We start from the raw sequence: 19,701 nt of genomic DNA, 5'->3' as shown, positions 1-19,701 counted from the left end.
AAGTGTGGGATCAGTAGCTGTACACATAGAAGGTAATTATCAAAGTAAAAATTTGAATAAAGATCAGAATAAAGTCCTCTATATGATATAAAATGATTTAAGTAATATAGAAACATCACTATAGAAGGGTTTTATAGTGTATCTCACCAAATTTCACCTTGTAGAGAGGATGGATCTCAGGGAAGGTGCGGAAAGTAGCAATAGCAAAGACCTCTGCCAGATAGTGAGTGCTCATGAGGTGATAGACTGCTTGATGTTCCAATAGATCTGCACTTTTAATAAACAGCTTGGCTAGCAGCCATTCTGCCTCTGAGTCACTGGGCAGAAAGATGTGGTTCTGCTCAGAAGGCTGTTGATGCAGCTGTAATAGAAAATATATTGAAAGATATTGTACTGATGCTTCTGAATAAAACCCCAACCCATTTATAATGCAGATTTCCAATGGTACCAACTTCTATTACACCTCTGTATTTACAGTCCTGTTGGAAGTCATCTAAAAAGCAGTAACCGTGCATTACCACACCCTGAACTGCCCCTCTTCCTAATCTTTGACACATGACACGTTCCCGCCACGACGTTCTGTGCACCTCTTGATCCCATTTGGGATTTTATATCAGGAAGAAGGAACACGAGAAACTGGAGAAACACCAAGGGCTCAGAGAAGAGCTCGAGAGGATGTGGAGGGTGAAGGTAACGGTGGTCCCCGTGGTAATAGGAGCACTAGGTGCGGTGACTCCCAAGCTAGGCGAGTTGCTCCAGCAGATCCCGGGAACATCGGAGATCTCTGTCCAGAAGAGCGCAGTCCTGGGAACAGCTAAGATACTATGCAGGACCCTCAAGCTCCCAGGCCTCTGGTAGAGGACCCGAGCTTGAAGGATAAACCGCCCGCAGGGGCGTGCTGAGTGTTTTTTTTTATTTATTTTTTATATATGAGGGATATATATATATATATATATATATATATATATATATATGTGTGTGTGTGTGTGTGTGTGTGTCTGTATGTATGTATGTTAATATCTACAAAGTCAAGTTAAAATATAGGGAAAAAAAAAATCAAAGTACACATAGTGACAGCCATTCCTACAATTCCTAAAATGATATTAAACAAATGTATGATACAGTGTACAATAGATAACCGTGACTTATTTAACACGAGTTCAGATGATTTAACTTGAAAGTGTTGTCAAAGTTTAAATGTAAGTTTGGTATTGGAACATAAAATCTGTTTCTCATTACTGGAAAACAGTACTGGTCAGGCAAGATGTTTGTTTCGGGTGTGTTTTTCTTCTCTTCCAAGATATCCACCTCCCTCAGGCATCACCAGGAAAATAATCTGATTCGTGATAAAAGTCAGATAATGATTAACATCTTAAAAATCTACAGGCTTTAAAGTCACAGTCCTTATTTACAAAGAATAACATTTACATATAAAAGTTTATTTTCCAAGATTTATTTTGAGAATCACTGTCTGAATGTTCGGCTGAAATTGTCCACTCCCCTTTCTGTTCCACATAAAGTGATGTACTGTATATGTGGTCTAGTGACAACAGCTCACATGCGTAATGCGTGCGAGCTGTTGTCACCTTTAGCTTTTATTTACCCATGATTGCATTGTGGAAACTACAGAAAAAGAAATCAGAGATGCAAAGAGATTTTTAATGCCTGAATTTGCTGCGCCTCATTAGTATTTCTTTATTGGTATTTAATGTCACAGCAAGATGAAAATGAAAACATACAGCTTTACACAAAGAGTGATTGTTCCCACCGTTCTGTCATGAATAAATTTCCTCCTTTCAAAAGAAAGTGAAAAAAATGTATATTGTACATTGCTTAACATATTTGTTAGGCCATCTGTCATGAAAACACAAAATAAATATTTTAGAAATTTCCCAAAAAGTTGTTTAAAATTAAGAATTATATTGTTATTAGGGAAATAAAGTGAGTTCACATTTTTATACCCAAATTTTAGCCAACACGTTGGACTTGAACCAAGCATATATTTTTTTCTGTTCAGGAATGCAAGTAAATAATAAAATTTGGTATCTTAATTAAAAAATAATGAGCTTTACTATTTCTTCTTCTTTTTTTATAAAACAGTAAATTTGAAAATTAATGGATAACAATACTTACAATGCAGCTCGTGCATACTGCTGCACTAACCATTACAGAAACATAAAAAATGATTTTGGTAATTACCAGTGCTTTTTATTTTAGACAACTGTGCTATAAACCTTACATTGGCTCACAGTCTAAATCTTCAGCATTGTAAAAGAAGAACTAACCTTTACATATCCTTGGTAACATTAGCTATGCACACACTATGTGTCAATCATGTGCCTCCTACAACCAAAAAAAAAGGAGTGATAGTCTCAGATGTGCATGCTACTTTTAGGCATATAGGAACAAACTATTTTAATTGTATGTATATTCTTTAAAAAGCATGAAATTCTAACAAATTAAAAACCATTTTATCATTTTATTGTAAAAAAAAAAAGTCCCCCAATGTCCCCAAACTAATCTCTTAATCTATGTAATACACAGTAGATACAAAAAATGAACATGCCTATTTATCATGATACAACTAACATATAAAACCTGAGAAGCTGCCAGCGTCACCTCACTTGGTACTATATGTACCAGAATTATAGACAAAGAAAGCAGGATACCATGTATTGTTGACTAAATGGTTACACTGTTCTCTATTTCAGTCGGGTTCAGATATGTGTAGGGTACTTCAAGCCGAGAATTTCTTGCTGTAATTTCTTCACTGAGGTAGGACAGCTCTGCTTGAAACTCTTTAATCATTTGTTTCGGGGTAGGTTCATCGAATCGTTCTTCAGGGTACTGACCCAACAGAACCTGCAGAAGCAAAGTTAGTTAGTCAGACTAAAAATATTTTATTTGTGATACTCTTTTTTTTTAAAGGAATATAAATAAAGCATGAAAAGCAAAAAAGATACATACCACATCTGTATACTTGTGGGAAAGTACCCAAAGCATTCCTGCAAACTTTACTGTCTCCCCAATATTTGGAAGAGTCTCCAATAATGTCGTCATGCTTGACTGCCCCTTTGTGGTTGAAGCAGGTTTGTGAAGCAAGCCTGAGCCATAGGGCATCCAGGAGCTGTAGTCAAACTAGAATGAAACAAGTTTTTATAAATGACTTGCTTTATTTTTCAAACAAAGGACATAGCTATTGTATCTATGTAAATAAGGGTAGATATCTGTTCTCATGTTAAACATTATCCACCAATATCTTCAGAGCTACAGCAAATTCTATTATTCTTCTATTATGTTTTTCTGATACATAAAGCAAAGGGAATTATAGTCGGAGAGAATAACTGACAAAGAAGATTTTACTAAATGTTTTATATAGTTATATAAATGATAAATGTGGTCCAAGATTTTGCGTGCCATAATGTGTGTTTTTTGATTTTTGCTTCACCTTATGATAACATTAGGTGAAAGTTGAATATCTGGAAAATGTAGTTGGTTTCAGAATGTCAGAATTTGACAACATTCACATGTTTGCATAAAATCTGATAACTCAGCTTATCGCAGCATGATGGGACAATGATCCAAAGAACTGGGTGCAGTAACTTGGAATGACTTGACTCAGCCAAATGCTCCTAAATTTCTTGTTAAATTATGAGGTGTTTCTCTGGATCTGCTGCAGTATGTATCCTTTACAAAAATGCAAACCAGGGAAACATGGAATAGAATAGAGACACTTCTCTGTGGCCAAAAGGCAGTTGAATCAATTCCTTATTGGAGATGCAAAGACTCACTGTACTTGATCAAACATAATTACATAGCGTGCTGTCATACCTGTCCATTATTGAGTGCAGCATGTTGAACTGACACTGTGAAGATCACCATGGTGATAAACTTGATCACCTCCTCAACAGTATTAAAGGATGCCGGAAACCCTGTTAACAGAACGCTCACTGTCAGTCACTATATTTTTCATTATAACCTAGGCTTTATGTGACAAATATAATTAAGGGTATTTATTATTTACCAGAGAGTTTGTTTCCTAAGACGCCGTGTGTAAATATCTCATTGATCCATTCCTGCAGCTCGGTGTCCTTGCACACATCGGATAATAGTGCTATATACTTAACAAAGCTGGTAAAAATATCTACTACTAGCCGAGGGGGGTCTATAACAACCCACAATGGTAATAAAATAGCCCTTGAAAAGTTGGAGCTTGAGGGCAAGAAGTTCAAACTGTTTACGAACAGATACCGATGAATCGACAGTAACATGGAATTTGCTTTTTACATAAATTGCAACACCGCCATCCTTTCTGGGGCGGTCGCAACGGAAAAGATTATAGCCCGTTATGCCTTTGTCAGTAATCAATTTTGTAAGCCAGGTTTCTAATAATATGAGAATATCGGTATCTAACTCTCTCATCCAAATTTTCACAAAATCAAGTTTGGGAAGAAGACTTCTGACATTTCAATGAATGATACCAAGACCTGTTCGAGTTTTAAAATCACAAGGAGTACTTAAGCATTTGCAATCTGGACCGGGATTAGGTTGCACATTTCCAGATAAAAGAAGCAGAAGAACAATAAAACATTTTCTTTTTACACATATTGGAATAAATAAATCAGTTAAATCAGTTGAAATGAGATCTCTGCTGATGATCACGTTTGAGAAGCTTCTAAAAGATGTAAAATCCCACCTTGTTCCCTTTGAGAGGAGTAAGAAGTATGGTTTCTCTTGCTCCACAGACTGTTTCTGCACCTCATGTAGACAAAAAGCTGTCAATAAAAGCAATAAAGGAAAAAAGACTACCGAGGATAACATGCTGACTGACGGATAGACCTGGTAGACCTGTGGTAGAGCCTGGTTGTGGCCTGCTAGGTGATGGTGGAGCCTGGCTGTGGGCTGCTGGCTGGACCTGCTAGCTGATGGTGGAGCCTGGCTGTGGGCTGCTGGCTGGACCAGCTAGATGATTGGTTGGCTTGTTCTGCTTATTCTGTTAATTTAATCTTCACTTGCTAATGATGTTTCACTATATGATTCCGGGAGGAGAAACAAATCCCTTTGGGGTTGCATTAGGAAGTGCATCCGGCAAAAAAAACCCCTGCTAAATTAAACATGTAAAGCTACCCACTGTGACAACCTCTTGTGAATAAGGAAGCAGCATTTAGTATATTATATCTCTGTAGTAGAAGTTGGGGATTGAGTCCAGACTTTGCAGTGATGTTATCTGGCCAACAGATGGAGCTGTAGCTCATTTTAGTCAGACTTCTTTCCCATACCTGCAAGTAGGTAGGATGAACAGCTGTACAGACTCTGAGGAAACATGTTTTTCATGAACCGTTTGATCCTGTCAGACCCAAAAGAGAATAATTATTATTAGTTAAATATAATTAATAATCAAAAACATTAGTAGTAGATGTACTTTTTGAATTAAGAATAATCTAAATGCAAATGTAAAATATAAATACACTGATGCTAAATCTAGTACTAGACGCAATAGAAATATTTTCACACAATTATAAAATGTAGATGATTTTTATCACTGAGTAAATACCACAGTTTTCCTGTATTTTCACCAGGAGAATATAAATACTGTTGTATTTGTTTATGAATATTTTAATGCTGATATTTGACTAGAAAAAGAAGTGGTGAAAATGTTTTATAATTAATTTAGCTGAGGTTAATCTAAATTATACCATAAATGTTATTCTAGAGTTGATGACAATAATAGATGTAGCTATAGTTTTTAAATGCACTGTTTTTTTCATAGATTGCAATAATGGCCAAAAAAATCTGCAAACTGCTGCAGATTTATTGGCAGCACAGCCAGGATGAAACCTCCTGTTCCACCACATGCCAAAGCTGCTGTACTGGGTTGAGGTCTGGTGACTGTGAAGGACATTTGAGTACAACGACCTCATTTCCACGTTCAAGACACCAGTTTGGGATGAAATCGGCTTCGTGACATTAGCGTTATCCTGCTGGAAGCAGCCATCGGAAGATGGGTACACTATTTAAATAATGCTCAATCAGTACCAAGAGGCCCAAAGTGTCCCAAGAAACTGTCCCACACACTATCACACCACTAGCAGTGGTCTGAGTTGTTGATACAAGTCAGGATGAATCATGCTTTCATGTTTACAGACATGTATTGCAGCAGAAATAGAGACTCGTGAGACGTTTTTCCAATATTATGTCCAATTTTGGTGAGCCTCTGCAAATTGTAGCCTCAGTTTTCAGTTTGTACCTGACTGGAGTAACACCCGGTGGCGTCATCTGATACTGTAGTTCATCTGTTTCAAAATTTGCCATGTGTTTAGGGAACACATGGCAAACACATGTCCAGGGAACTGATGCTCACTTGATATTTTGAAGACCATCCTCTTTAAACTCAAGAGATGGTTCTGCAGGAAATACCAGTAGATCAACAGTTTCTGAAATACTAGTTTTAGAAAGACAGCTATGCAATTTTAATTAATAATTTAACTGTGATTTAACTATACTAGCCTAGTTACAGTAGTAGAAATAAATAAATAAATGAAACAAACCCTCCAAAAATAAGAAATAACTTTACAAAAATTGTAAAGACTTTATTAAACTGTATTAAAGCACATGCATTTCTGTGTTATCCATCTGTTTACACTCACATTCGGACATCCTACACACCCAGACAACAAGTTTGCACTTGGCTGACACTTAAAGAGATCAGAGCTATATCATTTAGGGTCACTGAAGAGGGAATAGCAAATATTATATAAAGTGCTAGCATACCTTCTGACAGACAGAAATTATGCAAACAAACAAAAACAACAATCTGCTTTTCCCCATGGCTACTACTGAAAGGCAAGAGTGTGAAAACATTTAAATTCCTGTTAATATAGATATCATATCACATAGAATAACATAAATCCACTGTGCATATCTGTACTCAAGAAAATATAGTTCATCTTATCAGAATAAGTGCGTATTTTCAGATCATATCCATGCGAAGTGAAATGTTTGTTTTATTTCTCTCTCTCCACAGGGACCTCAAACACACACACACAACAAACCTGGCAAGTGAAGTGTTTTCATTAAGGCTTCTTCATAATCTAGTGTGATGCAGGAAGAGATTTTTTTTTAGTTGCAGCATTCACAGATTACGGCAGTGAATCTCATGCAGCTTTGACTGGTCGGTTGTGTTTGGTCAGATGTTAACATGGCGTAGGACGCGACGGAGTGAGTGTCCATCCCGTGCGGTGCACATGGCAGGAAGGGGTACAGGCTCGGTCTTGTGCTCCACATTGTTGAAGTGGCACTTCTTAAGGTGGTTCGACATGCTGGGGACATCAGTGAAGCCCCACGCTAACACCGGGCTGAAGGCAGTGCTGAATCGCCAAACCTGGGGTAGTAAATAAAAAAAGTAGTTTTTGATTTATTATCTTTAAAATCTGGCCTTTTATATATTACTTTGCATTTAATATAGGTAGTACGATAGCTATATACATTGGTGCTAACAAGAAATTTTAATAACTATTTTAGAGAAATAGTTAAACACCAGTATACAGTACAGTACACTGGATTTCTGCTTACTTTATTTTTCGTCTGCCATGACACAGTGCCATGAGGACCAGGGCTTTGTCTTCGCTCCCACTGCAGGTCCACTACACCCCTGGTCTGAAGGAGGCTGGCACACACTTCCCTCATAGTCCTTGATACCAATGACAGCTGGCACAAGCTGAAACTGTCCAGGAATCCAGCTATGTGCCACAGTATCTCAATAGGAAGCCCACTAAACTGGTCTGACTGGGAGTCACCTGGAAGTTTTGCTTTAGGGCAAGGCTGGACTCCAAAGGATTTGAGGTGCCTGTCATGAATCACCTTTGCCCCCTGGACAGATGGGTAAAATCTTCTTTGGGAAAACGTGCAGCCATAATATGCCAGGGGGCAGCGTTGCTCCATCCAACCATTGAGACCAGCGTGAATGTCACCGTGGACATTTGTGAAATGGGATGAAAACTGGTCCCGGCGGAATGACTGACCACAGATAAAGGGGAACATATGCTGGTAGCGGGGGTTAGGGGGGAGGTAACGGTTATGGGGGACTGCCTCGACCTCCAGAGCTTCCAGGACGAGACCTAAGCGGAGGGTACGGAAAGGGCTGGGGTAGGAGATCTGTGGGGCAGCATGGTCGCAGGCAGAAGCAGAGGCCATGTCACCCACTCTGGTGTTAGTTACTAAGATTGCAGCAGGAAAGGTGAAAGTCTGTGTGCCAAAGTTAACATGGTAACCATCAATATAGACTGTATCAGAGATCCTTCTGCACTCTCTAGACTCCTCTAAACAGAAGAGCAGGGCTGCTGTGATCAGATCGATCTCTCCTAGACCCATGGGGTCGTCATCCTGCTCTAGCTCTGAAGTATCCACTGCCTTGTCCTCCATTACGGGTTGGAACCTAGACAATGACCTGCCTGGAGTGATACCCATCTGACCATTAGAAAATGAAGATTGGCTTGGGCCCCTAAAGGTCTGGTAGTTCCTCTTGACCCCATGGTTTTCTGAAAGAAAGAGCCCTCTATCTTCTAGAACGATATGACCAGCCCTCTGTGCCACAGGCTTTCTGACATGGAGTGGAGGTGCCATTTGACGGGCAAGTAATTCTTGAGAGTCATCAGCATGCAAGTTATCTTGAACCTCAATGGGACAGGCCGTCTCAAGACAAGCCTCAGGTGCCCCTAAAAATGGTCCATTGGCTGTATTCACAATCATTACGTCTGTTTCGTTTAGAGACCCATTTCCACTCAAGCAGCTTGAACAAACACTTTCCTCCTCAATGCCGCTTTTATGCAAACTATCTGAAGCTGCAGGTGTTTCGTCTTCCAGTCCATTCTGAAAGTCTCCATTGTTGCTCAATCTACTTTTCTGTACAGCAGCTTCTTTGTTCACACGCTCTGCGCTGGTTTCACCAGAGCTGGCACTGCTAACAAAGTCTAAAGCAGCAGCTAAGCTTCTTGCAGTCTCAACTGTGGCCTCATACAGTTTACCAAAGTGCTCTTCATTCAAGCCATTAATTCCACTGAAAATTTTCTCCTTTGCTGAGCCTGGTGGGTGTGGCTGTGCTTGATGAGTGGCTGGCAGCGGGGAAGGTGACTGAATAAATGAGGAGGCCTTAGGAGCACATGTTTGTAAAGTGGAGTGTGTCGCTCTGTTCTCTTTACTAACACTGACAAGTGGCTCTCCTTGTGCAGTAGGTGCCATGGCAATCACCTTGAGGGACTCCAGCAGTGTACGCTGGTCCTGAAGGGCAAGTGCCATGTCCAGCTGCTCCACCTCTTCCACACCACGGCTCAGGCTTTCATAGGAAGTATAATCCAGGCAGCTAACAGGCCATCTGTTCCACTCCATAGTACAGCACACAAGTCCAGCTGGACACACTTCCAGGTGAGCATACATCTGGTTGCGCACCAGGGTGGCGGGGCAACCATATCCACTGTTTAGGCAAGGAATCCTCATCAGTGGGCACATAAGTTGATGTTCATCCACTTTGCAGGAGTGAAAAACAGCCCCACAAACCAAAGGACACGTTATAAGCTCGCAAGAAACTCCTGTTTCAGCTTTGACCGTGCACCTCTGGTTAAAACAGGAAATACAGTGAACATGGTCCTCTTCCATCTTCAGACCAGAGTGATGGGGAGTGACTCTGGAAGAAGACAGTCCACAGTCCTGCCAAAAGATCAAATGCAGTAAGTGTAGGGCGACGACACATTAGCAACAAAGTCTGCTCCACATCTGTGGAGCAGACTGCTTTAATACAGTATCGGAGCTCGAGTCAAAAAGCAACAGAATGCAGTGTGATATTATTACAATACAGTAAATGACGAAACCAAGATTTTTTTTATTTTTTGCTATATTTTGCGTTTTACAATTAGAATAAATAGCATCATCTTGAAAAGACAGTTCACAATGGTCACTGGGAATATACCTGCTAACAACAATAACTGACATGTACGCCATCTCGGCACCACATGAAGTATGTTGCACATTGCATATCTGCATTTACTACAGCTGTTCTTTCTAAATGAGAAATATTAAAGATAAAAGAATTAAAAAAAAAAAAAAGTAGCCGTCTGAGCCCTTCCTTGTACACATAAAATAAAGGAAACTATAAAATCAGTATTATGCTGTCCTAGAGTTTTGGTCAAGTCTTGAAAGGTTGTTACAACTACAACAAACCAGTAGATGTCACACATGAGAGCCATGCCTCAGTACTAAAGATCTTTATTTCAACCAAATAGCATGTAAGCAAAGCATCAAAGCTTCTTAAAAGTGCAACAAGAAAAGTAGGTAATACAACAGAAATGATATTTCTAGGTAGCAGAAACTGCATTTAAAAGAGACTTTTACTGTAGTTCATTGCAGTATATTTCAAAAGAAGTGTACGAACCGTTTTAATTTATTGTCACATATTATTTCATGAAAGAGCGGCGCATTATACTTGCTCCCTCTGCATACAACATAACATGCCTCATATGAATGCACTGGGGAAAAAAATCAGTAGTTACAAAGCAAACCTAAATATTCTGCAGTTTTCTTCTTTCCATGAATGAAGCCTGCATGGCAACTGTGAAACAGTGCCCTCTCTGCTAAAGAATAACAAACTCAGCTGCAGTCACGTGACACACCTAAAAGGCTGTCTCATACAGTACCTTATTAGGAAAATTCCCTGGTCAGTGCAGGACGCTAAAACGTTTTCTTTTTCACATTTTGGACAGGAGAATAACATATCTCCCTAATTTTGTGCATGATTTGAGTCGGCAGTGTGTTCTGTTTATAACATGTTACAAATGAACTTATACTGAAAAACAGCATACTCGTTTTGAGTATAATAAACACATTGCTGTATCTATTATGTCATTCACTGGCAAGGCTCCAAAAAAATCTTACAAAACAAATAAATTGTATTAAAGCAAATTTAGGAGCAAAATAAATCTTCATCTTTAAGAATCTACATAGCCAGTGTAATTCCACTGTTGCACTAGCATTTGATAGTGCACTTAAAGTTTAACTTCCTACGGGCATAAAATGCAAAAGTGTGTTGGCTCATAATGAATGATTCTAGATTATATTAAAGACTTTAACAGAAGTTGTGAACAGAACACATTAAATAAAGTTATTTTGTAGCCAGAGATCAGCTAGTGACATCTTTAAGAGTAGGAAACACGTCTAAAATGTATCCAACGAAGCTGGACATGTAGAAAGGACACTTACTGTGCAGCCATTTTTAAATCTCACGTGTAAAAAGATTAAAAGCAAAACAAAACAAAAAAAACCCTGATGCCAGTGGCAAGTTACTCAGAGCATCTGTTTCTGTAACCACTTCAGGCAAACGAGTGAATGCAAACAAATCCATTGGAAAGTTAAACGCTACCCCGTCACTTCTAAACCTTGCAGTATGTATAAATACATAACCAAACACGCGACTAACATCCACAATATTTTAACAAAACAATACTAGTTACTTTTTTTTTTTTTAACCAGCATCTCTTTTCAGATGTCTGACCCAAATAAAGCGCATTCACTGACAACAAACGTAACACAAAAACACAGCGTGGCTAGATTAATGTTCCTCGCTACGTTTACTTAAAACAAGAGCAAAAAAAGACGAGAAGCTTTCACTACCGTGTACAGTAGTATATTACGAGTCCAGTGCTGCAAGCTTGTTTGTTGTCATCAGCTCCTTCACCATCAAATCAACTTGTTTTTGTAACAATGGCAGGCAGGCTCATACTGTTAGCTAACAACAGCTAGCTAGCTCGGAAGTTGAACGGTTCAAAACAACAGCGGTATAAACCCGGGCTAGCATGCAGGGCACTTCTTACCTGATCGTAATGTTGGCAGCAAAAAGTCCGATCAAAAGTATTAAAAAAAATTACAACAAACCCAGCTGTTAACTGCAGTTACGGCTATAGAGAAAGTGCTAATGATAGCCAGTAGCTAGCTACATATCCTCTCAGCCTTTCTCTTTTTTTGTGTTCAAAACTTTATTGACCAAAGCGCACATCTGTTTTACACGGGGTAAAAGAAAAAAAAAAGCTGAGAATAATCACGGGAGTTGCCTACATAGGCGAAGACATGGAGTTTTGCAACGATGTTAAAAGCAAACAATACTGAAAAACTGGTGTTTTTAACTGAACAATTAATCTAAACTTTTTAAAAAAGGACACATTATGGTCATTGTTTAGTTCCACTTATACATCATGACATCTATAATAACTATGACAGGATAAACCTGTACTGTTATGTCATGGGTTATTTTGACATTGTAGCATTAAAATTTGTAAAACCTATAAAAATATATTTGGAAGCACAAACATATATCATAGGAACACACAAATGTTACTTCAGTAATGTGTGTATATCACTTTAATGATGTGTTTAATAATGTGATTAGTGAGAGAGAGAGAGATAAATTGTTTGGAGTACAATATTTACAACAATTGTAAATAGAAGGAGAAAGTAACAACATACAATTACACTGAAACAATACTTTAGTAAAGTTTCTGATGGAATGTACTGAGTTACATCCCACTGCTGATTCTATACGTGCTGCCATCCAATGGTGTTGGGTTCTGTAAGATTAACAGGATTTTCGTCCAACACCAGTGGATAAGGATGGACAAGAGGGTCCAATAATTAAGTTAAGTTCAGCTTCAATTCATTATAAACTGCAAGTCTAACTAACAAAACTGGCATATTACATCATACAAACCTGATTATTTTATATAGATTAAACCATTAGTGAAAAAAGATTTTTTCCAATAATAACTTGTATTCCTTGTTTGCTTCTGTTCAGCAATTTCTGGATACCTTACAATGCTGTGTATGAACTGATGACGGAAGCTCCTTAATGTGTACCGGATATTTATTTTATTTGTTCATTTTATTATGTCTGCGTGCAAAAAAATAGCTTACAAATAAATTTGCTGGCCTTAAGTCCACAAAACATTACAAATATGACTTAAACGATCATTAGAAAGAAGATTACTGATTTTCCCATGTGCTGGTGATTCTAACTTTTTCGAAAAAGTAAGAAAATGAATAACCTGCTAAACTGAAAATTGCTCCTCTTTAAAAACAGAAGTAATATAAACTTTTGAGTCTAATATGTCCAAGAGAATGCAGCTTTACAAACATTTTTCAACTAACATGCAGTAATTGCTAACAAACAGGAGAGGTCACTGTTGCACCGTTGTTTTTGTTAAGCCTCCTCCTAGGTGGAAAAAGATGGACTGTGCCTCACTTTATTGCTGTTAACAGAAGGACGTGCCACGTTTAGAGGTCGAGGCCACCTACATAACAGCACCACAGGACCCGGGGGAGCTGACTCACGGACACATCAAAGCTGAGCAGAACTGAATACACCTGTCACGAGGTGCTGAAACAAACCCATGCAGTGGGAATATTGCTGTTTTACATCATATCAACATCATATCAACCGAAGTCTCACTGTCATTCAATTTAAAGAACTAAATAAAACAAACAAAATGCATTCAGGTCCACTCAGGTTGAGGTCTGGACTTTGACTGGGTTATTGCAACATCTTGTTTCTTTTGTTTTTTTTAACTATTCTGTTGCAGATTTACTGCTGTATTTGGGATCATTGTCCAGTTGCATAATCCAGTTTAGGCCAAGATCTAGTTGTTGGACAGATGGCCTCGCATCTGACTCTAGAGGAGTTTATGGTTGACTCAGTGACTGCAAGGTGCACAAGCCCTTTGACTGCAAAACAAGCCCAAATCATTGCCAGTCTGCCACCATGCTTAAGGGATGAGTTGAGGTGTTTGTGCTGATATGCCTTGTCTGATTTTCTCCAAATGTGGTTCTGTGCATTAAAGACAAACATCTCCATTTTGATCTTTTCTGTCCAAAGGATTTTATTCCAGAAGTCTTGTGGGTTGTTCAGATGCAACTTGACAAACCAAGGCTGTACTGCGATCTTCTTTTCACTTCCAAACAAGCGACACTTGTCCTGTCTTTTTCTAATTGTGACCTTTAACATTAAACATACTAACTGACGCTTGTAGATTCTGAGATGTAGCTCATGGGTTTTTGCACCTTAATGCTCTAGACCAGCAAACTGCCAAAACGTTGGCTTTTATAAAAGTGCTCACACTTATTGATGATCGATTAATTGAGTCCATTTAATTTTAATTTTATAGAGGGTTGTAGTCTATACTACGTAGTTTTTCACAGAACTGTGAAAACTTTCTTGGTCTTTGTAGATTATTTTTAATTCTCACTTCACCCACACCCACCAACCTGAAAACCATGTCTATCTGTGCACATTCACGAGGGGGTTAATGTAAAATATTTCAACAAGAAAACAGATATTTATGTATCATCTTTTCACCGTTGCTTATTAAGCAGTTCTTATTTTCTGTCTTTAAGAGAGGCTATCAATCGTCTGCTCTGGATGAGAAGGGCAGACATTGCTGCAAGCGGAACAAAATAAGGACTAGTAACATAAGACTTTTCAAAACGTTGATTGATGACAGTAAGGTTTTGAAGATGTAAAATAGCTAGGTAAGAGTGTTTTGTGGGTGATTTATCTATTTTTTTTTGTAATGTCTCTTTTTGCAAGCATAAGCAGCCACTGTATTAATAGCAGAAGGTGGAAACAATGCAAACTCTAAATCAGGAATGTCAAACTCATTTTGCATCATAGGTGACTTTAATCTTAAGTGGGCCGGACCCATAAAAAACATGATAAATGTGTAAAATTACAGAAAAGGTTCCAGCAAATATTTTTCCCAGACTGTCTTATAATTATAAACTATAAAGTTTTCATTTTCACAGAAAATGTCCTTTTTTTGGACTCAGTGTAAGAAGCGACGTATATATGTGGTATGAATCCAACTAAAGGGAAAGGATATAATTTGAAAAGCTGTAAAATACAATTAAAAGTTCACATTTTCTAAAGCTGTCCTGTCTTGGCCTTGCCGATTTTGGCCTTATGTATGACACCCCTGATCTAAATGGACATCAAACATACAATACCCAGTTTATAAAATAAATTTAAGGTTTTTTTTTCTTATCTGTTTTCACTAATATTGCATAATCTAAATAATATCACTCTTAAGTGGTTGCTACAAAGCCTTGCGGTCCACCCATTCAGGCTGAAGTCCCCGCCCACAGCTGGCCGTAGTATCCAGCAGTGTCTCCTTCTTAAACATGTCACTTCTATTCAGGTTCAATATCAGATGCTCGCTCCCGGAGCCCCGGGCACCAGGAATGGCAGTAGTGACGCCTTTGTATAAGTTTATTTTTGATTCATACCGCCTGGCGTGAGTCACGACAAGGGCCCACTACTTGAGAATACATGCCTCTCGGGAGGGAAACCTTTGCTTATCATAATGGATGGGTAAAGATGAAACAATTACTAAATTCACTCGCAATTTCGCCAGATTTGAGCGAAATTATTTCAGATTCCTCTCTGTAATCATAACTCACAGGGAATAATTATTTAAAAATACATAAAAAAAATTGATCTTACGTCCTAATGGCAGCTCTTTGAATCTGCTTAAGGGTCGAAAAGCTGAGATCCGTGGCCGGTTTTGTTGACCTAATGACTGATAAGTCATCGAGCTCCTTCAACCGAACGCTAGGTGGCGCAACAGACTCTACTCCGTGCTAAAAACATCCAGGGCTTATTTTTCGTGCTGGAGCCAGAGGCCTCAAGTAAACTCAAGTGAGTGGAGATATGAGAAGCAGGCTCCTCTCTGTTTGTTGTTTGCACTTCTCAGCTCAACGTCCTAAAACTCTCTTCAGCTGTCAAATGACTCAAAATGGTGTGTAACGCCAGACTTCAGACTAATCTGATGTTCTTTCTCCCTTTCAAAATAAAGCAAGTGACAAAATACAAGTTAATTGAAATAATGATATACAAAAGCCTGTATCCAACATAAACATCCACACACACATGAACAACTACAGAATAGATTTTTAGTGCCCTGCTCACCTGACGTCACAAAATGCTCAGAATATGAAATTTTTTTGTGCGTTGTGTTTAAATACAGATTTTGCTCATATGCTCGTATTCTTATCTCTCATAAAACATTGCAAGATTTATGGGCTTAGACACGGGGAGGGGGAGGGGGAAGGGGTGACACTTGCAGAGGGGATGTTCATTTTCATGTTTGGAGTCGAGAGAGCAAGCAAGAAATACGAGAGAGAGAGAGAGAGAGAGACGGAGAGAAAGAGAGAGAGGGGGAAGAGAGAGACTCAAGTCTAATACCGCCGAAGACCACGCGCTACAGAAGACGGATGAAGGCACGCGACATGTCTCAAGGATTCAGGTAAGTTTTAACACACCAGGAAAAAAACATGTTTGAATGTGCATGGTGTTTGTAGCAGAATGGGAAACATGGACTGATTAAAGGTGACAATAAGAACATGTCATGTCATGCTTCCTATTATAAAGGTAACAGCTTAGTTTGTTTATTATTATTATTATTATTATTATTATTATTATTATTATTATTATTATTATTATTATTATTATTATTATTATTCATTTAAACCTAGAGGTACCTTAGGCTGCACGACGGATAATAATAATATGTTTATATGTATATCGTCTATCTTGTAGGCTTCCTCGTATTAAACTCACATAGATTCGTATAATAGTTTCTATTGATGAGTAAAATCGTGAAGAATGCGTCTGTGAGGGGATGACGAGTGCAGCCAGTAGTCCCAAAGACGTCCTTGTACCGTGTTTGGAAAACGCGCTGTCCACGGTCCTGAAATCGGCAGCCTGCCTGATCTTGTGGATGGCTGAGCCAGCATCCGCACAAAATAGCAAGCGATCATTTGCAATGAAAACACCGTATTGTCTGAGAGGTTTTGAAGTAACGGACTGTCTCCGCACTTGTTAAATAGACGTAGAGGCTTGGCGGACCAGACAGTAGTACTGTTGAACCACTGTTGGCCATAGACCAGCTGGGTGTCCGTTTTGAATGCCTTGCTCAATGGCATCTCGCGTCTGGTGGTTGATAATAGCGGGATAAGGAGGGCTGCCAGCTGTAGGAATGTGAAGCAGGGCGTTGATGTAAAGGAGCATGCGTGCTTAGTCAACTCTTTATACATAAACGTTTGGCACATCTGTCCTCGTTTCTCCTAGCTTGCACGTCACAGCAGTTTGTCTTGTTTCTTAGCAGGTGTGCGTGGATGCCTCCCAGGTGTCGTGCTCGCAGGTCATGGATGGGATAAGCGTGGAAGTACTGGCAGACAGCAGATGATATGCCTGCACAGTTGGCACGGCTCACGCGATGTGGCGCAACATGGCATGCGTAAAGATGGGTCTCTTAGCTCTCCTGTGTCTCCCCGCGTGTCTCTTTCGGGTTCTCGTGCTCTCCCACAGCAGCAGCATCTATGAGCGGTCGGTGGTCCCACGTGCTGTTTCCCGCTCCGTGGCTCGCATGGACGGAGACGTGATCATCGGCGCACTCTTCTCTGTCCACCACCAGCCGTCTGCTGAGAAGGTGGCCGAGCGGAAGTGCGGGGACGTGCGCGAGCAGTACGGCATACAGAGGGTCGAGGCCATGTTCCACACTTTGGACCGAATTAACGCCGATCCCAACCTGCTCCCCAACATCAGTCTTGGCTGTGAGATCCGGGACTCCTGCTGGCACTCGTCTGTCGCCCTGGAGCAGAGCATCGAGTTCATCCGGGACTCCCTCATCTCCATCCGGGATGATAAGGACGGGTCCAAATGGTGCATTGACGGTACCCCATCCAACCAGCCACCACCTTCCAAGAAACCTATCGCTGGTGTGATCGGACCTGGATCCAGCTCTGTAGCTATTCAGGTGCAAAACCTGTTGCAGCTTTTCAACATCCCCCAGATTGCCTACTCTGCCACCAGCATCGACCTGAGTGACAAGACTTTGTTCAAGTACTTCCTGAGGGTCGTTCCTTCAGACACTCTTCAGGCTCGGGCCATGCTGGACATTGTCAAGCATTACAATTGGACCTATGTGTCTGCAGTGCACACTGAGGGTGAGAGCCCATTACTGCTTGTCTCTAACACCACCACAACAGTAGAATAATTCACCCCTAGTCTTGCAGCCTATTAGTGGACAACATAGTGAAGCATCACAGCAAGGCTGTAATTGATCACAGAGTTTGGAGCTTGACAGTGACACATGTCCAGCTTTTATATAAGATGTTGTGCCAATCCTGGGTGTTTGATTGTCCAAGTGTGAAGGGCTACTACATATATTTTTATATTTATATATAAAAATAGCTTCACGTGTATGTTTTTTTAAAATTCAAGGTAGCTGGTCTAAGACATTTGATTACTATTTTACTTCTCTTTGAATATCACGTTGCACCTTCCTGTCAGTCTCTTGCTTTTTTGGCAAATGCATCCACATCTCTGTATTAAGTGTAGACCCTCATTAGTTTGGAGGGTTGTATTGGCCTCATGTACAGCAAAACATCTCATATACACTAAAACAGAGTTATGGGTGCCTTGCTCGCAAAAAATAAACAAACAAACATGCGCAACTGTGTAAGGTGACTACACATCAGGTCGTCTGATGTTCTTTTTTCTTCATATTGGCATGATGTTACAGTATTGGGATCCAAAGCTGGACTTTCTCATCAGTGTTATTAAAGTCATCATTACAAGTTGAAAAAGTAGAAATCTAGCAGGCCCTTTATTAACATTAAAACTGTAGGTGTTCTTGTGGAAATTTTCAAACTGTTAAGTGTGAAGGGTGAGACTGCACTGAAAAATGACGTTAGTTCTTAAAATTCCTCTCAGTGCATATAAATTAAAATGAATATCATGTCTCACACAGCGGGGCTCACTTTTGTCTCAAGAAGTCTTGCCAGTGCATTATGGTGGAGACGGGAGGTAAAAAGGAGAGACAGGTTGGGAAGACAAAGTAATTACTATGACATGAATTATGTCCATGGGTTTTCATTAAAGTCTTGGTGAACACACAGTCATCGACTGTGTGCCCAAATTATGAGTGACAGGCTACATTACCCAGGATCCCCCCCTGAGGAACTGCATACTCATGGGGAGTGTAAAACATCTTTGGAAAGTCCTATTATAGTCAGGTGTTGCAGATGGGCTTTGACACAGGTTGCTTTCAGATAGATGAAGATAGGGAGCTAGGGAGGTGTAGTACCTGGAGGCACATCTAGGTGGCGTCAGCTGTCTGACCTTCAATATACCTACAGCAGGATCCTGTGGGACTGAAGTCATAATTTAAGAGTGATGAGAGCACAGTCAGGGGAGGGTGAATTTCATTGCGTACAGTTATTATTACAGTAATATACTTTTGCACAATATAAACTTTTAAGATTTAATTAACTGTAGGCATTCTATTTTTTAGTCTATTCAGACTTAATATATTTTGCCATATGGCGACCTTACTCGACCTTTGAGAAGTCCAGTGTAAATCCACTAATTTGTTTTGAGCTATCTTTATTTATCTCTGAAACTGTGGTCACGACTGTCTTAAGCCCACGAGTTCCTATTCCCTGCCACCTTATTCAAGTTATAATTGCAGCTTGTTGCCAGTAGCAACAGCTAGGGCTGTGAAATTGCATAAATTACCTGTCCCGATTATCATCCGTCTGGTTGCAATGCTCCGAGTGGGTTTTTGGTGGTCATTGTCAAAAGGCCTGTCAACTAATGCACCACCGCCC

At 39.7% G+C, this 19,701-nt stretch overlaps 2 protein-coding genes and 1 pseudogene across 6 annotated transcripts in view; 1 reads left to right on the top strand and 2 right to left on the bottom strand.

Moving 5' to 3' along the window:
* Positions 1-2,140: 2,140 nt before the first annotated feature.
* LOC309689789 (hydroperoxide isomerase ALOXE3-like) lies at positions 2,141-6,312 on the bottom strand (annotated as a pseudogene). The gene is made up of 6 exons (XR_014280750.1): positions 6,248-6,312; positions 5,173-5,313; positions 4,025-4,279; positions 3,832-3,932; positions 2,968-3,138; positions 2,141-2,862 (listed from the first exon to the last, which is right to left on the bottom strand). The product of XR_014280750.1 is annotated as a hydroperoxide isomerase ALOXE3-like (transcript).
* Positions 6,313-6,558: 246 nt separating this feature from the next.
* Positions 6,559-12,062, bottom strand: LOC309689472 (F-box only protein 30-like). 2 transcript variants are annotated; one of them, XM_082505900.1, is made up of 3 exons: positions 11,859-12,062; positions 7,573-9,702; positions 6,559-7,381 (listed from the first exon to the last, which is right to left on the bottom strand). In XM_082505900.1, the coding sequence occupies exons 2-3, from the start codon at positions 9,649-9,651 to the stop codon at positions 7,187-7,189; spliced, it is 2,274 nt and encodes a 757-aa protein (XP_082362026.1). In that variant the 5' UTR covers positions 9,652-9,702; positions 11,859-12,062; the 3' UTR covers positions 6,559-7,186. The 2 variants fall into 2 exon arrangements, with proteins under 2 accessions (XP_082362026.1, XP_082362027.1); XM_082505901.1 differs by lacking the exon at positions 11,859-12,062 and adding an exon at positions 11,659-11,828.
* A 4,127-nt stretch (positions 12,063-16,189) lies between these two features.
* Positions 16,190-19,701, top strand: part of grm1a (glutamate receptor, metabotropic 1a) — a 35,356-nt gene continuing 31,844 nt past the window's right edge. For 2 of the 3 annotated variants that reach the window (XM_082505058.1, XM_082505060.1), the window contains exons 1-2: positions 16,190-16,334; positions 17,193-18,036. In XM_082505058.1, coding sequence (XP_082361184.1) covers positions 17,307-18,036 — 730 coding nt within the window. In that variant the 5' untranslated portion in view covers positions 16,190-16,334; positions 17,193-17,306. The remainder of the gene's footprint in view (positions 16,335-17,192; positions 18,037-19,701) is intronic. The other variant, XM_082505059.1, reaches the window with a different exon arrangement.

Source organism: Aulonocara stuartgranti, assembly GCF_965226115.1.
Source record: "Aulonocara stuartgranti genome assembly, chromosome: 15".
In the NCBI taxonomy this organism is placed as follows: domain Eukaryota; kingdom Metazoa; phylum Chordata; class Actinopteri; order Cichliformes; family Cichlidae; genus Aulonocara; species Aulonocara stuartgranti.
This window is presented reverse-complemented; position numbering and strand designations above follow the sequence as displayed.